The 19021-nt window shown below is 39.5% G+C and overlaps 2 protein-coding genes across 5 annotated transcripts in view; both read right to left on the bottom strand.

Annotated features, from left to right (window-relative positions):
* The window catches only part of Eqtn (equatorin), a 31703-nt gene extending 27041 nt beyond the window's left edge, over positions 1-4662 (bottom strand). Inside the window, exon 1 of the mRNA XM_076934657.1 lies at positions 4506-4662. The gene's annotated coding sequence lies outside the window, so the exon portion shown is untranslated. The remainder of the gene's footprint in view (positions 1-4505) is intronic.
* A 7298-nt stretch (positions 4663-11960) lies between these two features.
* Mysm1 (Myb like, SWIRM and MPN domains 1) overlaps positions 11961-19021 on the bottom strand; it is a 38310-nt gene continuing 31249 nt past the window's right edge. For 2 of the 4 annotated variants that reach the window (XM_034502376.2, XM_076934655.1), the window contains exons 17-20: positions 18129-18234; positions 17905-17962; positions 16758-16926; positions 11961-14672 (exon numbers count right to left, since the gene is read on the bottom strand). In XM_034502376.2, coding sequence (XP_034358267.1) covers positions 16759-16926; positions 17905-17962; positions 18129-18234 — 332 coding nt within the window. In that variant the 3' untranslated portion in view covers positions 11961-14672; position 16758. The remainder of the gene's footprint in view (positions 14673-16757; positions 16927-17904; positions 17963-18128; positions 18235-19021) is intronic. The other 2 variants (XM_034502378.2, XM_076934654.1) reach the window with 2 other exon arrangements.

The raw sequence follows: 19021 nt of genomic DNA, 5'->3' as shown, positions 1-19021 counted from the left end.
TGGAGCTAAAGGCCAGTAGAACGTAAAACTACATGCAACATTCATGTATGCTGCTTTCTGGTAAACCTGTGATCACTTCAGCGATCACCGAACTGCACTGATAGCACAAACAGGTTTGTGGCTTGCACTACTACTGTGTGCTTTCCTATTGTACTTCGTCGCTCCACTCCTAAAGACCTATGCTCATTTCAGAATTCTGAAGATCCTAATAACAACATAAATTTGGGTCTTCTTGCCCTGAGATGAAGTCTTGTGTTTTGCCAAGACTGGTCTCAAACTCATGTGCTTAAGGAATGCCCCTGCCTCAGCCTCATGAGGAAATGTGAAATGTCCTGTGTACCGTTGTCTAAGTTAGTTGCTTATCGGTAGAGAGCTTGCCTGGTGTGGAGAGTTCTTGGTGCCACTTCAAGGATATTGGCAAGAATATTTGACATTGGGCTAGGACCAGGAAGTATGTTCAAGATAAATACAGCTGTGAAAGGTGTTCCTGAATCTTGATCATCTTTATACATCCCTAGATACAGTTATCATGGGACTTTGATTATTGCTTTGGTTATTCCTTGACTATTTTGTTTATCCCTTGTTTGTTCCTTGACCTAGAACTGACCCTACTCTTTGCATGTACTTAGAATGGTATAAAAGCAGCTTGGGAAAAAATAAACTTGCTTCAGCACTTGCTGGAGTCATACTATAGTGTTGCCTAATTGTCTTTTCTTTCTCTAATCCTTTCTCCCACCCTTGAGACCCTATTGACGGACTGAGTAGGCTTGGTCAGCCTGGCATGTACAGGTTCATGGCCTATGAGTCCCAGCACTGACAGAAAAGAAACAACAAAATATCTGAATTTTACATTCACATTTCTCCTAGACCGGAAGCTTTATCCTGGAGTTCACTACTCACTTCCTCTAAGACTTTCCTCAAATGTTAGCATCTCAGTATAGCTTTCCTTGACTGCTCCAATTAAATTGTCTCAGTATCTACTGGTATTACCTCCCTTCCATCCGACATATTATTTATATTGATTTTATTCCTAGACCTATACTAAGCTCCATAAGGCCTCAGAATTTTGTCCATCACTGTATCCCAGAGGCTGGAAAAGTTCTAACACAATAGTGGCTCAAATCAGGAAAATACATGGAATTTAGCTTCTTACCTAACAAAATTCACAACATCTCTCTCCCAACAAACTTAATCCTCTCCCCAAATCTCTACCTGTTGCTGTATTTAGAAGACCCAAAAATGTATCTCACCCCTACTCAGTGCTTTCTATGCAGGTAACTGGTAATGCATAATGCAGCCCAGTAAACAGTAACATGAACATGAAGCCTGGGGTAGATTATATAAGAGATATTTAGGCAAAGAATATTTTAAGTGAATTTTTTTATCATCTAGCCAAAAATTGCTCTAAGTCACCACTAATTTTCATACCTATCAATTCGAGTAAGTAAATCACTATATTCAAATCTGATTTAAGATTTTAAAGTGGAATTAAAAACTCTGAGGAAAAAAACTCTTATTTTAGTAACAATTATCTATACTCAACAATACCTTAGTCTATTCCATGTGGTCTTTGGCCTTTGAACCTGTTATCTGCCTATTATATTTTAAAAAGCCTTTAAACAAACAAAAGATCAAGTTTTAAAAATACTGGCAAAAGTTAATACCTCATTTTAAAATTCCACTTTATACTTAATAACTATGACATAAAAATACTTGCTAAGTTAAATTGCTTTTTTCTTATTTTTTAGTTTCAGAGCTAAAGAACTATCTGTCCATTTTAAGTTAAGATCATGAATGCACATTTTCTGGATCCGTTTTCCTAGTCTTCTGGCTTATGCTAAGGCGAGAAGAGTCTCAACAAATATCACATAAAACATTTAAGAAAAAAAATTATATCAACTTTCTAAAAACACATTTTATATAACTTCATCTGCTAATAAGTGTGTCCCTGGGGGTGGGCTTTGAGGTTTCAGATGCTCAAACAGGCTCTCTCTCTCTCTCTCTCTCTCTCTCTCTCTCTCTCTCTCTCTCTCTCTCTCTCTCTCTCTCTCTCTCTCTCATGCCTGCTGAGCCTTTATAAGAGTAGCTGTGCTCATGGCACTGCTTCACAGCAATAGAACATTGACTAAGACACCAGCTGAGCTCCCTAGGAGAGATTTAGACCAACTGAGTCACGTGGAAGAGACGCTTCCCAACCTGTTACCCTCCTGCAGGCTGGTAGAGTGCTCTGGTGTTCTAGCTTTTGTGCACTGTCACCCTTGGTGGGTGGGCTTTGTTGATGCAGCTGCCTTTAAGTCATTTCTGCTCCTGAAAGTTAAGCCCCCAATATTCCTGCAAGTAGCTCTAATAAAACTCATGGTTTGCCAACTTGGACTTTGGTGATATTGCACTTTGCTGTAGGCTCCCTATCTGGGTGAGTAGACAGGTATGTAGCATCTACCCTGGAAATATCTTGTCACGTAACACTCCCCCTGGATAAATGTAAAAGGGTAAAAACAAAAACACAAACAAACAAACAAAACCCCAAATTATAGGGAGGATTATCTCATCTGTCACTCTTAGTGTCTAACATTGCTTAATTAGCTTTTTGCTGACTCTGTCTCATTCGCTGACTCTCCCCCTTTGAATAGTATATAAGCTGCTGTGTTTCTTAATCCACTTGCTTGGCCTAAGATACCAGCTTATGCAAGAGTTTTGTTTTCCCGTTTTCCTGTCTTTTTAAATTCTCATCCTCAGTCTTCCCTTATGGGTGTATGACCAAGAGTAGGTCACATGGTAGATCTGTTTTCAGGGTTTTTGTTTGTTTGTTTGTTTGTTTTTGTGAAACCTCCACATTGATTTCTACAGGGGCTGCACTGATTATCACTACCAACCCTGACAAAGAGCTACATTTGCCCCATAGCCTCTTTGGTGTTTATCTGCTTTCTTGGTGATAGCCATTCTAAGTGAAACAGAATTTCTAAGTAGTTCTAAATTTCATCTCGGTCGTGGTTAAGAGGTAGAATTTTTTTATAATGAACTTTTTTATGTTATATATAATGGGGTAATTTTATTTATATTCTATTATTTCATATCACTTCTCCCTTCCCTTCCCTTCCCTCTGAACTCTCATATTACCCCTCCTTTCTCTTTCGAATTCATTAACTGCTGTAATATGCATACACTATACATACATACATATACATATACATATACATATACATATACATATACATATACATATACATATACATATACATATACATATACATATACATATACATATACCTCAATGCAACGTGCTCAGTCTGTATGTTACCTGTGTGTTTTCAGGGTACTAGATAACCAGTCGGTGTGCTCTTCCCTGGTGAAGACCATTTCTCTCACTCTCAGCTTTCTTTGGTTGCCGGTAGTTTTTTGTGTGGCATGTCTGTTGTTGTCTTTGTTCAGCTCATGTTTCACATTTATGTTGGTGAGACTTTAGAGTTTCTGATGTTACTTGGAGACAGAGTCTCTCTTTTTTTTTTTATTGGATATTTTATTTACATTTCAGATGCCATCCCCTTTCCCCCTTTCCCCTCCCTAGAAACCCCCTATCCCATGCCCCATTTTCCTTTTTTCCTTTATACTATTTTTTTAAAATGTTAATCAACGGCTTTATAAGTTTGGTAATGCTCAATCAGAAGTGTAACCCAATACCCAACCTAGATATATCAACTATCTTTGACTGGTGGAGACACATGAACATCTGCCTCCATGCCCCACCCTCTTTCTTCTCTCTCATCACCTAGCTTCTCCTCTCCTTCTCCTCCTCCTCTCCTTACTCCTTCTCTTCCTCTCGCCTTAGCTTCTCCTACATATCACCCTACCTGTTAAAATAAAACTTTTCTCTCAAAATACAATTAGAGCATAATTATGCCAATTTGTACCAGTGAGGTACAAGATAGTCCTAATACCCAGTACATCATTTTGTTGACTAACCAGAACCTCTGTCATCTCTCCTAACTAAAACACTTAGTTCTGAACCTGGCTTTTTTCTTGGCTTTAGAATGAATGTCAGCTGAAAACCATCCACTCAAATCTTTTCTCTCAAAGTAAATAGCCAGGATTGGCTATGAGACTATAAGTTTTCAACCCTGTCAGAAATCCAGAATGACTGAGTTAACTGAAATTATGGGAAGCACAAAGCATAGCTTCTAAATCTTAGCCAATTTATAGAGACCACCGAACACCTGGACAGTCCCTATGCTACAGAACGTTGGAGCATCTGATCTTCAGCCTTCTGGCCCAGGATCATCTGATAGACCTAGTGATGCAGAATTATTAAGGGCTGATTACTCTGTCTAGGCAGATATAATCAGTCGACTATTCTGCAAGAGTGTCCTTTTCTGGACAATAATTTGTCTGTAGATGGAAAGAGGCAATTCTTGCCTAGTGGCTGGGAAACAGAGTCTCTTATGATCATTTTTCCCTCTCCTCTGCAATGTTCCATGAGCCTTAGGTGCAGGAGTGTTTTGTAGACTTACCCTCTGGGACTGGGCTTCACAGCTATGAAGTTCGGTTGGTTGTGGTTTCTGTAATGGTCTCCATCTCTTGCAGAGAGACATTTCCTTGATGAGGGGTGAGAGGTCCATTTATCTAAGGGTTCTCTTTATATTTACAGCATATTTATCCCTTTATTTAGAGTTTAAGTATCTGGAGTGTAGTGGAGGATTGTGATGGTCTAGTAAAGTGGTGGTTGTAAATTATCTACCAGGAGACTTTACTAGTTCTGGGTAGTTAGCTAGGTTTTCCAGTACCATGCAGAAATCCTCTCCTGTTGAGCAAGTTTTAAGTCCAAGCCAAGAGGGTTTTCTGCCAAAGTAAGCATGCCATTACTGCATCCTTAGGGCTATCATGCCACGCTGAAACTTTAAAAACTATTGGCCATTTGTTTCACTTCTTTTGAAAACACCCTATTCAGGTTCTTGGCCCACTTTTTACATTTTCTCATTTATTTTAGATTTTTTTAATGTATTAATTAGGTTATTCATTTACTTTATATCCTGATGACAGTTTCCCCTCCCTCCTTTCCTCCTAGTCCCTCCCTCTCCCCTCTCCATCTAACCCCTCAGAAAACGGGAAGCCTCCCATGGATAACAACCAGCCTTGTCATATCCAACTGCAGAAATACAAGGCACATCTTCTATTGAGGTTAGACAAGGCATCCCAGTTAAGGGGAAAAGATTACATTCAGACATTACAGTCAGAGACAGTCCCTGTTCTCACTTTAGGAGTCCCACATGAAGACCCAGCTGCACAACTGTTACATATGTGCAGAGGGCCTTGGTCAGTCCCATGCATGCTCTCTGGTTTGGAGTTCAGCCTTTATAACACCCTATGGGCCCAGGTTAGTTGATTCTGTAGGTTTTCTTGTGGTGTCCTTGACCCCTCTGGCTCTTTCAATCCTTCCTCCCTTTCTTCCACAGAATTCCCCAAGCTCCACTTAATGTCTGGCTGTTGGTCTCTGCATCAGTTCCTATCAGTTGCTAGGTGAAGCCTCTCTGACGACAGTTAACTTAGACTTTTGTCTGTAAGTATAGCAGAGTATCATTAATAGGCTTCGGGTGAGCAACCTCTCATGACTTGGTTGCTCTCAAGCTGGGCCAATCACTGGTTAGCTCTTCCCTCAATTCTGCTCCATTCTCTCCACCCTTGTACATCTTGTAGGCAGGAGAAACTGTGGATCTAAAGTTTTGTGGCTGGATTAGCGTCCCAATCCTTCCATTGGAAATCTTGCCTGGTTACTGGAGATGGCCAGTTCAGGTTCCATATCCACCCCCACCCCCCACCCCCCGCCAGGAGTCTTAGCTAGGGTCACCCTCATAGATTCCTGGGATTTTTCCATTGTCTTACGTTTCTAGTTTGTCCCAGAGATGCCCCCCAATTCAGTTGTCTCTCCCAGTACTCTCTCTCCCCTCCCCCCACCTTGTCCCTCCTGTTCCCATTCTCTCCCCCACTCAGTTCCCTTCATCCATCCACCTCTGATGTCTTATCTAGTTCCCCTTCTCAGAGAGATTAGAGTCCCTCACTTGGGCTCTCCTTGTTACTTAGGTTGTGTCTGTGGTATGTAGCACAGTTATCCTGTAGTTTATAACATCCATTTATAAGTGAGTACATGCCATGTTTGTCTGTCTGGGTCTGGGTTACCTCATTCAGGATGATCTTTTCTAGACCCATCCATTTGCCTGAAAATTTCATATCGTTGTTTTTTAATTGAATATTTTATTTACATTTCAGATGTAATCCCCTCCCCCACCCCACCCAGGAGCCCCCTATCCCAATCCCCCCTCCTGCTTCTATGAGGCATACCACTGTTTTTAATGGCTGAGTAATACTTCACTGTTTAAATATTCCACATTTTCTGTATCCATTCTTCAGTTGAGGGACATCTCATTTGTTTCCAGTTTCTGGCTCTTACAAATAAAGTTGCTATGAACATAGTTGAGGAAGTGCCCTTGTGGTATGGTGAGGCTTCTTTTGGGTATAAACCCAGGAGTGGTAAAGTTGGGTCTTGAGATAGATCTATTCCCAATTTTCTGAGAAACTGCCAAATGATTTCCAAAGTGGTTGTATAAGTCTGCACTCTCACCAGCAATGGAGGAGTGTTCCCCTTGCTCAACATCCTTGACAGCCTGAGCTGTTGTGTAAGTTTTTGATCTTAGACATTCTAACAGGTATAAGATGGAATTTCAGAGTTGTTTTGAATTGTGTTTCTCTGATGACTAAGGACTTTGAATATTAAAGTGCTTCTTGGCCATTAGAGTTTCCTTTGTTGAGAATTCTCTGTTCAGATCTGTACCGCATTTTTTAATTGGGTTATTTAATTTGTTGACATCTAGTTTTCTTGAGTTCTTTATGTATTTTGAATATCAGCCCTTTGTCAGATGTTGAGTTGGTGATGATCTTTCCTCATTCTGTAGGCTGCTGTTTTGTGGTTGTTTTTCTGTTTAACCTCTTGAGTTTTTTGTATATTCCAAGCATAATTATTCTGCCAGCTTTTCTCCCACTCTGTAGTACTGAGGTGTGAACTAGGCTTATGTGAGGATAAAATGAATTCATGACACAGGCAATGTTACTACTTCTAAAAACAGGAATCTGGAATGCCAACAAAAGACCCTAAGAATGTCTGAGCCTTCCTCCATTTCTAGAGAATGTTAGGGCAACTGATTTTCCCATACCTCAATCATTTTTCTGAAAGAAAAATAACACTTGTGTTTCATGTGACCTTGAACATAGTGGCTTGTGAGCTTCTCTGATGATCAGTAAACTTTTGTAACTGTTATCAAAGAAGGTGTAATAAGAAAAATGAGTCTTGCTGTGCAAATTGAACTCAAATTCTTAGCTGCCTCGAGTCTCCTGGTTTCCTGTTTCAGTTCTTCCAGCGTTATACAGGAAAGGCAGCTTGGCCGATCTCTCACACATGCTCTTCCTCTTTTATTCAGTTACTTCCTTGCATTAGGTCCTACTTGTTGACAACTGGCCTTATTTCCTGAGTGTCTTAAGTAGTATTCATAAAGTTCTCATCTATATCTATAGTTGGTTGTTTCTCGCTGAAACCTACTAACACAATATTTAAAATACTAACAGCCTCATTAGTAAAGGTAACAGACACGCCCTGATTGCCTGCTTGACTCTAGGCAGTGCATTAAGTACTTTCGTGGGTTAACTATTTAGTGCTTGCAGCAACCTCAGAGTCATGAAGACAAAGGAAGATAGACTGTAATGGAGGAAGATCACATGGAGAGCACTTAGACAACACCACAGAATAACAGGTCAGGAGGTGGGTACCTTGGATGTCTTCTCTGATTTTCCCACCAGAGCCAGGCCTGGCCCCTTGTTCTCAAACACTCTAAAAGTGTTCTAGTTACTAGTGGAAAACTATTATGATCTGTCATTGACTCATCCTGTGTCTTCCCAGGACCTGTATTGCAGTGCTGGCTCAGCTAACTCTGGAGAGTCTTTCCTGAATACACTTAGCTTGGACAAAGGGAAATCTGTCTATTGCCACTAAGGAGAAATCAGCATTCGGCCTTTAAGTAATCCAAAACACTTCCAGAAAGGCAAAATCTGAGCAGAAGCTGGTCTAAAACAATGGTCTCAGGTTGACCACACTGTTCCTGGTTAAAGCAGGTTTCCAGCTCTGGGTAGGCCAGGGTGGAAGCACCTGATGAGTATACATCAGAGAGGTCTGGAGCAGCAACAGCAAATTTCTGGGCTCTAATTGGATTCCGGACCCTGGTGAAAGGCCCAGGAGCAGAGAACATAGGTTTATTTTATGGGGTGTTTAAGAAAACACTTGTGGGGTTAGGGGCTGGGGGAGATGTTAGACTGGTATTGACAGAGCAACATGGAAATAAAAGACTGGCTTCTTTGGTAGGACTGTCCCTTTAACCAGAATATCTGAAGGACACCAGTCTTGTGGGAATAGAGCCTGGGAGGTGTGGTGCACAGGACTTGGAAGTCTCATGGGGTAAAGGATGACTTTGGGGATGGAAGACTCTATCTGCAGGTCAGTGAGGCTGGTATATCGACCGTATCAGAAGCTCTAGTATTTTGCCAGTCCACAGGTATTATCAGTCAACTATCCTGTCTGGGGTTTTCAGCCCACCTGAAGCTTCTAGGTCATTAATCCTTAAAAGGAACCTATGACTTGGCTGATGCTAATCCCATCCAGAGCTCAAGAAGTCCCATGTCTCAGCCTTTCTGAGAACTAGGAAAAGGTCATCTGGCACAGAAGAAGAGGCAGCAAGCGGCCCAGCTTTCAATGTCGGGCATCTGTGAGACCCTTTGTGGCAATGCTTACCCAGCAGGTTACTCCAGAGAATCAATCAGTCTTTCCTAAGTGTCCTGTGGTCACCATGTGAACACGAATCTTTTCCCTAAGGAGTGAAGCCACACAGATCATCTTATGTATCTGACTCCACTTCTGGTACCTTGTCATTCCATCGCTTTGTGCTAAGCCAGACGCCTGGCTGATCCTCACACCATTAGTATTCTGAATTGACTTCTGAAATCTTTCTATCATTATTTATGATTGTAAACATATACACGCTGATGAAAGGAGTTCAGAAAATCTAGAAACATCACTAAAGCACAACAGGGGTGGGAGGTTGCTTCCACAGGTCTAGTGGGTAAATGTCTCCAATCTGACTAGCAGGCAATTTGACATGACCATTTACCAAAATAAGAAGAGGAAGTTCTACCCTGGGGCCCATGACCTCCCCAGCCATGGGCTTTTGACCAGGATTACAGTACCAGGCAGAAGATTCCTTCCTGAGGAGCAGGCCTCGTATTCAATTGGTAAGCAGTTAGATGCCTCTGTAACTCATGCCACTACTACCAAGTGATCAGGTCTTACTTTTCTGTTATTTTGAAGAGACACTAAGGCAACTTACAGAAAAAGAGTTTATTGGGGACTTTTGAGTTTCAGAGGGTGAGTCCTTGAGCATCATAGAGGGGAGCATGGTAGCAGGCTGGTAGGCATAGCACTGGAGCAATAGCAGAGAGCTTATATACCTTATCCCCAAGCAAGGAGACAGTTAACTCACTGGGAATGGCATGGGCTTCTGAAATCTCAAAGCACTCCCCCAAAACTCCCTATAATACACTTCCCAATTCTTCCTAGACACTTCTACCTATGGAGGACTAAATATTAAATTTATAAGCCTATGGGAGCACTACCATTCAAACTACCACACTGACAAATCAATAAGGATTCATGCAGAGTCCATCACTGGGTGAGACTACTGATGTCTTTCCTCACCCCTCAGGGCTACTACACACATCTCAGGCACTATGAAGACTAGTCAGCAGGGAAAGATCTTCCACTCAACTGAAACTCATTTCTTGAAGTCCTGTCCAAAGTGTGTGCTCAGCAACACTTACCATGTTGCTATAGTGACAATGAGCAGTGGCCATGGCCTGTGCTGTTTTGGAGACTTCTGGGGCCTCCCTGATCAATTAACTCATAGGGAGCCATCCCATGTCTTGTACTACAATTTTAGTTTAATAACCTACGACTTCTGGGAGTGGCACTATTAATGCAGGGTAATCCTGTTCAATTTCCCTCTTTTAAACTTGCATTTTGAAATTAACTTACTAACTAGTGGGTTTCCATAAAGTTTTTACATGTGTAACTTCATTTTGATGAACCCACCAGCTACACTGCCCTTCCCCATACCCTGAATCCCAATACCCACTAAATCCTTTATGCCCTAATATGTCTAGTAGGATAATAAGAAAAATACGGGAGGCAAAAACAAGCATTCTATTTTAGCACATCTTTCTGAAAATACAAGATTCTGAATGAATATGTATGTAGTATAAGCCTGTGTTTAGACCAGCATTCTGTCAGAAGAAAGACTTAAGGTTCAGTGATGCAGAAAACCATTCACACACAATCAGGACTGTGAGACCATGGCTGCAATCAGAAAGTTAAACCAAATGCTTAGTCAGTAAGAATCCCTAATAGCTATATGGAGGAATGAACTATTGTTGAAATACATGCTTTATGGAGCTAAGACTCTCAGGACTTCATTATATCTTGTAAATAAATCATTGTTTTTATTTGGGTACATGACTTTAAATTACTATTAAAAAAAAAAAAAAGCTTTTCCAAGACACTAAAAAATTTAAAAGAAATAAAACTGTTGGTTTAGCAATCACTAGAAATCTCTACTGCAAGTACTGACAAAAGATAAAACAACAACAAGAAAACCAAGCCAAACCCCTGTAGTAGAAACATGGGAACAATGTGATTGTCTACTGTACACTACCAGATCCACTAGGACAGACTGTAGCATGGGATGCCACATATACTTATGGACGGATCTTCCAAGATCTCACACACCTGGCAAGCTAATGCTGACCTACATCCCCACATGGGTGTTTTTAATGAAGATAATATAAAGATATTATCTTGCTTTATGTAAAATGTATAATCTCTTACATGCTAGAAAAAAATTGGAACGTTCAAAATCAGTTAAACCAATACTTACACTTTACACCGATTTTTGGGGGGTGAATTTCACTTTCTACTTGAAAAAATTTAAAATGTTTTGTGTGCATGCGTGTATCAGCATTTGACATGGTGCACAGAGGTTGGTTCTCTTTCTACCATGTGGCTCTTGGATCACCAGCAGATGCTTTTACCTACTACCTCACTGGCCTCTACTTTATATTTTCTGAAACTGAAATTTTAGTGGGCTGGTTGTATGTTGCTTTCACAATCACCATTCTCATATACCTTATTCTCTAATCAAAATATTTTCTAACATCCAGTTATGCTAAGGCCACTTCCAACATCTCCTAAACACCATATCATCAAATCCTGCCAGATATTTCTTCTAAAGGCACTGATTTCACAGCTTCGAGTCCAGAGAATTCTCACCACCCTTCTCTACCTGACACTTGTCTATTTTATAACCAACTGCAGCTTGTATTAGATTTCTCACTAGCCAGATTCTTGTAGAAAGAAGGTATGGTTCACTGATCTTTGTGTCCCTGACTGTGAGCAGTGTAAGAGATGTTCAACCAACGCTGGCTGAATTAATGTGGCTGCGGTGATGAATGTTGCTGAAAGGCCCCACAGGCTCATACGCTTGGAAACTGTCTGGGAATAATGAGCACCTTGTTGGAGGAGGTGACACACAAGAGCAGGCTTTACCATCTCCAGAGCCTGTGCCATTCTCTTTCCCTGCTTTCTGCTTAAGATAAGGTGTATAAGCTCCCAGCTACTGCTCCAACGCCACGCTTAACCGCCTGCTGCCATACTCTCTGACATGATGATCATGGACCCCTGGATCCAAGTGTGAACCCCAAATTAAGTGCTCTCTTTTGTAAGTTGCCTTGGTCATGGTGTTTTGTTACAGCAATAGAAAGATAACTAAGTCCCTTCTTTTTGTAATTCAATAACATATTGCTAATAATTTACAAAGACATCAAAAACCACCTGTTTTATTTTCACAATTTTGCTTACATTGACTTGACAGCACGTTTCTCCTTAGCTTTCACTTCAAGATAATATGTCAAAGCTTAAAATCAGTATTTTTAATATATCACAAGTATGGAAAGATGAGTTTATATTTTGGGGAAAATTTTTCATAATTTTACAAACTGATATTTACAATACTCTTTAATGTAGATATATACAACATAACATTTAAATGTATAAAATAGTTTTAAGTCATATTGTTATAGAGCACTGTAAATGCATAGTGAAAAAATTCACAAAACTGTTACTACTGTGGGAAACAGCAACAAGTTCATCAAGTGACATGCAGTATCTTATATACAACACAACTGTGCAAGTCAACTCCAGTCTACACAGTTAAAGGTAATATAAGACTCACCTACATAAGTCATGCTGAAATATAATTACAATGTTAGAATTCATATGCTGAAGCAGATGATAAAAACTTTTGTTTTGTTTTATTTTTAAGATAGCGTCTTACTATGTAGTCCTGTTCCAGGCTAACCTTAAACTCCAGAGATCCTCCTGCCTCTGTTTCTGAATTCTGGGATTAAAGGTGTGCACCACCATGCAAGTCTCAATTTTATGATACTATATAAAACAGGAAATATGAACTGTGAGAACATATTTAACGAATCCTTGAAAAGCTACTAGGAAACCTCAGAGACAACAGAGCAGGCATTTTCCGTGGAACTCACATGAATGTATGACAGAGACAGCAAAGAACAAAAACAAAAGCTACCCAGATACTGTGAATTAATTTCAGCTTTAAAATTTAGTTTCATTTAGAACCTTTTAAGTTCCTACTGGATGCTTTTATTTCTTCCTGATTTGGTGGAGGCAATAAGAAAATGAGGTAGAAGAGATGCCAGAAAGCAAAGTTACAGGTAATAAAAGCATGCATAAAACTTTTCCAAAAAGGTCAGGAAATAATCATCTAAGGATATTACATTATTCTGATTTTTCTAGACACATTACAAAACATATTATCATAAGAGCATTATTAACAAATGAGAAACTAGAGATGCAGTTCTCGAGATGAAGTTTCTTTGTTAAGTTTGTTAATGCTGATAGAGTCTATGTTCATCAAAACGTGTGTGCTTTTCTTGTGCTTCTGTAAAGTGCTTGCCTCCGTGCCATGTCACCTGACACCAGGTTATGTGCCTTGCTGGTAAGCAGAAAAAGGGAAATTTGGGGAGCCACCTCTCCTACTGATGAGAAACCCACATGGGATGTGTGCTGGTGAATTGCAAGTGTGTATTACAAGCAGGTGCCTTCTGCTGGTACAGAGCAGAGCACCGATTGGAGGGCATAGAGGTTCCATCAGCTTCTCCAGTGCCTTCAGTCGGGACTCAGCAATGTACATGGGAAAAGGTACACTAAAGAGGTAAACTACAGAGCAGTAGATGGTTAGACTGGGATCCCGAGCCTGCTACTTTCTCTGTCCTGAGAAATGGAGAGCCTAATGTGCTAACAGTCTGCACACTACAGACTTCACCTACCCAGGCCTCAGAGGAGGCATATTCTGTGGAGAAGCCTGGGCCAATGCTGGACATAAACGACTGCACCGACTCTCTGAGTCGGTCTGTTTAGTTATTTTCAGTGAATGATAGAAAGCTCTTATAGCTATGAGCTGTGAGAACAGATGAATATAAAGGTTTGAGAGGAAAGGGAAGAAAGGAACCTCACCCTGTCAAATGGGGCACAAGCTGTAAAAGTAGGAACCAAAATAAAAATTCCTATCTACTGATTTCTAACTACTGCGTCCATGAATGATCTAAGCCACACTGGGTTCTGGCTAGGATGGGAAAGAATGAAGTTCAGATGTGCACGCCTGTGACAGGAGGAGCTGCTATGCTCCTGGCTGGAGTGGAATGAATAACTGAGTGATGTGGTAAGGGATGGAGAATACTGTCTGCATTGTTCCAACAACCCACATAGGCAGAGAAAAACATTCATCAGGCACAGTCTCCGACTTGGAATTTTGAAGGGTATATAACAAATGTTTTAGTTAATTTTATTAGGAAAAATAATCCAAGTTTTAGATTAATAGAATATTTTAACCCAAAACGTGAATACTGTCATGTTTTACAAACACAATTATAAAATGTAATTTTAAATTCTCTATGGAAGGAGTCCAAGTGAGCTAAAGTGCTTAGGGCCTAAAACCTCATGAGCATTGAGCACATGGCCAAACCAGCTCTCCGAATGGGAGTTCCTGGCCACTTAAAAGAACTGGAGAATGGTGGCCAGGGAGTTTTACCTTACTGGTCTTGTTTCACTGATTTTGTTTTCTTGAGTATTAGTTTTGAAGAACAGTAAGTCTAATATGGGAGAAGTACTATTATTAAGTTTCCTTAGCTACACCAGAATAAGAAACAAAATTTAAGCTCATCTTACAGTTGTATGTACCAATAAAAATAGAACATAGCATGAAGAGACTCAGGCGACTCTGGTCCTCTACTTCTGCAAACCTTGTTGGAAAGGACTTTTCTTTCCTTCCTTCTTTGTTTCTTCCTTCCTGTTTTTTTTTGTTGTTTGTTTTTTTCCATGAACTTCTGTGTTACATGCCCCCTCAAGCTCCAGACTCATCTGTGCTCTTTAAGGTCTTGGCTCTAACTATTCTCAGGAGGTCAAAGTTGGCAGATGGGCCATCTGCAGCTGCCAGAGCATGTAGACACTAGGACAAGAGAAAAGAAGGCACCACAGAGAACCGATGGGAAACAAAAGCAGACAAACAATAACCCTGAATGTTCTGAATTTATGCTATTAAAAACTGGTTAAGAATTTAATTCCTATGTAAAATATTTTCTTAACAGTAGGTTTGAGATTTCTATACTCTGTATATATTTCTCTGCATTTAAAAATATTTCATAAGATAAATTACAAATATATTCTATAGTCAGAAAATTGTTTTTTCCTCAATAGTTGCTTAAAAACTTTTGTTCTCAAGGCCCCTACACTCTGACTACTGCCATTCCTTGAGAGTAGTGAACCATTGGTATTGTGTAAAGTCCAGATTTGAGAACAGCTTTTTTTTTAAAAAAAATTCAACAACATTCTAGGAAAACAGCAAGAAAGTTAATTATCATCAATTTCAGGTCTGTTCCAACAGCCTATGAAGAGAGGTGAGGAAGAAGGAAAACACAAGAAGGCTACAGACTTTTGTAGCCTTCTGTGCTTGAAGAAACACCAAGTTACAGAATTCAGCTCTTTGAATGTCAATTGATGAGTTTAGAGAGCTGAGACTGGATCACGGTCACTTTCCAAAGCTTGAGCACATTAGGTGGAGGGCTCCGGATTCCTGATTTTTTGCTCTGGAGTCCTTATACTTCCAGACTTCAAGAGGATTTTACAAAGTATGTGTGATTGTTCATTATTAAATGTACAGAGGGAAATCAAAAACTGCTAGTTTTCTTTTAAAACTACACATTAATTTGGGAACCACGTGATCTTAAAGTGACGTTCCAAAGGTTCAGCGTAGCAAGTCAGCAGATAAGTGAGAGTTGGAGCAACACTCAGGGCTGGATTAGCCTCAGCTACATAAAACAAACTTGGCCTAGAGAAAGCAAACTTCATTTCTTCAAATCACACAGCCCAAATCTGATTCAGGCCACCTAGGACTGCAGTCAGTCCACCCTGTGCTGCCTCCTCCTTTGGCTACAACTATAACAGAAAAAAAAAAGAAAACTCTAAACTCACATTCAGTTTCAGTATAACAAAACTGTCATCAGTAAGAAGGTCTAAACAAGGGGCAAACACCAGTTCTCCAGCTAGCAGGAATACGCATTAATAATCACATGAATAATTTGAATTTCACATGAAAAGTTTACTTTTACTTTTTCTTTCAGAAAGTATATGAAACTGGGTTAAATATGTAAAATACTAGATGGCGTCTTTTTGTTTCTATTACAATATCTGATTTAAGCTTGACTGTAATTTGTCTCTTTCTCCTGACAGTAGGGGAAAAGCGCTAGGTTGAGGGCTACATTACAATGTCTAGTTCAATGACATTTTATCACATGCTACTGCAACTCGACAGAGTTGGAGCTAATTATTTCCCTCGTGAAATTCATTTAAACGTTTAAATCTCTGAGGAGGCTGACTATCCTATAGTATAGTGGTACACAATAAGACTGAAGCAGAGACAACGGACTGAAAATCGGTTCTTCTCCCCTTTGGTCTCCTGTCTAAACATTTCTAAGGATGTTCCCCCTTTGCTGTGTTGGCACTTTAGAGCATGTTGTTAGATTTATAAATTGGTAGTTCTCAACCACATTAACTTGTTCCACAACTAGGCTGCAGCATCCAAGTAACACACACACACACATACACACACACACACACACACACACACATCTCACCCCCAGAACGTATGGGAAGAAAGTGAGTATGTCTTATGAGATAAGATGCCAAAGTGAGACATACACTCCTTCAGAGAAAGAGCAAAGCTTAGCCATAGTCTAGCTGTCAAGCAGCACGCGCACACACGCACACACGCACACGCACACTCGCACACACACACACACACACACACACACACGGCAGACCAGAGCTCAAGCTTTCATGGCCACTACACAGCTTAACGCAGGCAGGGTCTACCACTCCTGATGACCACTAGGACAACAAGCTGACTGCTCTTCCTCTCACATTATTTAGGTGGGAAAATTCAGAGTTTTTTGGATTAAAAGAAAAAAATACTCAATTTACATTGCTTTAAAATCTCAATTATTTACAGTAGCATGTCAAGATTAGAACATCTTACTTTAAGATAACGACATGAACAATTCCTTTGTACTGTTCTCTTCTGCCAGTCCATTTTCTTCTTTGCTTTTGTAATTGGAAAGGAACAAATTTTCTATTTGAGTCAAGAATTCCTCAGCGATGAAGCAATTGGCTACTTTGCTTAGTGTTTTCCTTAGACACTCCAAAAGCTAGTAGAAAAGAAAAGTTTTATATTTAAATAATTAAATATTAAAAGGGCTTACATAACTGTCACTACTTCTTTTTAAACCTCAGATTTCTTAATACTCAAGTGAGAAACACTGTCCTCACCCATCTCAGACTGGAGCACTAGAATCACTGTTGAAGGTAAATTTAGCTCCCTAACAACTCCACAAGAAACAACCATGTGTGAGGAATGCTCCTTACTTTGTACAAATCTGTGATTTGTGCCCTTTTGGCAGTTACATTTGCAGAGCCAAATTATCTCTAAAGTTTTAAAAGCAATAACACAAAGAATAAAGCAAGTAAGACTGTGAGTCTGGGAATGAAGCACAGTGTCTAGACCGTGTGCAAGGTTCAAATTGGAGCCCCGCCACAATCAAACAAACAACAAAAAAGAACTAAGTACATAGTTCTTGGGCAGTTTTCTGGGGATGCACAAATTGGTCTTTCAATAGAATACAGAAAAAAGCATCAAAAAGAACTTAGTATGTTTACTTTTTAGGATTATTCCCAAATGACTAAAACAAAACAAACCAAAGATGGTAACAGTCTAGTCATCTTAATCAAAAGCGGAAAAAAAATTCTAAACCTTTAGAATTTTCAAGTACAAAGTTAGAACAGAATGACCATTTAAATTTAAATTACATTTATACTATATTTTTTAAAAATGACTGACGATTACAGTTAAAAGGTAATATGGTACTTATAAAGTTTAAAGAACAATAAAAGGTTCTTCACTGGACACAATAATAACCTGCTAAGAAATATATTAGTTAACACTGATAAATGCATTCTAAAAGAGAATCGTTTCTATGTATATGCTTAGTCAATAAAACACACTACTCCACAAAGTAAATCAACAAAGGAAATATCGAAAATGCACCCACAAAACAGTGGAAAACACAGCAAGATGACCAGCTTTGAAATCTGAATAATGAAAGCAATTAAAAATGAAGGCAACTTACTTTCTGCAGACAAGTTAGGTCAGAATCCTGGCGGAAGAGTCTATCCATTGGGATGCTGCTATAGGAAAAAATTTGAGAAGAAACTGATTAGGTAAATATACAATTAGCTGTAAAATAAGCTGTCATTAATGCCAGACATAAGTATTCTATTTGTAATCTAGGTTTTACCTTCTCTGATTCAAGAGAAACACTGCCAATGGAGTATCACAAACCACAGTACATACCTATGAGAAAGTCCGTACTTTTCGATTATCCATTTTGTCTTTTCAAACACTAATTCCCACTGAGGTTCTTCTAACATCTGTTGTACTTCAAATTTGTAAGGTAAACCTGGAGAAGTGTAAAGAGACCCATTTTCATCAACTATTTCTCCAATCCCCTTTTAAGTAAAAGTCTCTTCAGATCACAGCTTGGCAGGCCAACTGAGCAGCTCTTTGAACATCCTGGGCATTCATCAAATGTTTACTGCCTGACTGTATTGTACAGTCACATATACCCAATATTAACTAACTTATTAGCAATGACTGGAATTGAGAGGCTCATGATCAAAACCCAGAAGACCAAGATGTGACTGAAAGAAAAGGCAAGTTTATTAGGATGCTTTCTTTTATAACTTTCATAAATTTGAGTTAAGTTGAAAGAATTGATCCATTCTTATCTCCCTGTACAAAGCTCAAGTCCAGTAAATCAAGGACCTCCACATAAAACCAGATATACTGAATCTAATAGAGGATAAAGTGGAGAAAAGCCTTGAACACATGGGCACAGGGGAAATTTTTCTGAACAGAACACCCATGGCTTATACTCTAAGATCAACAATAGACAAATGGGACCTTATAAAACTGCAAAGCTTCAATAAGACAAAGGAAACTGTCAATAGGACAAAATGGCAACCAACAGATTGGGAAAAGATCTTTACCAATCCTATATCCAATAGAGGAATAATATCCAGTATATACAAAGAACTCAAAAAGTTAAGACTCCAGACAACCAATAACCCTATTAAAAAATGGGAAACAGAGCTAAACAGAGAATTATCAACTGAGGAAATGCGAACGGCTGAGAAGCACCTAAAGAAATGTTCAACATCCTTAGTCATCAGGGAAATGCAAATCAA

The sequence above is a fragment of the Arvicanthis niloticus genome, chromosome 5, assembly GCF_011762505.2.
Source record: "Arvicanthis niloticus isolate mArvNil1 chromosome 5, mArvNil1.pat.X, whole genome shotgun sequence".
In the NCBI taxonomy this organism is placed as follows: Eukaryota; Metazoa; Chordata; class Mammalia; order Rodentia; family Muridae; genus Arvicanthis; species Arvicanthis niloticus.
Note: the sequence above shows the minus strand (reverse complement) of the source record. Positions and strands in the feature narration are given on the sequence as shown.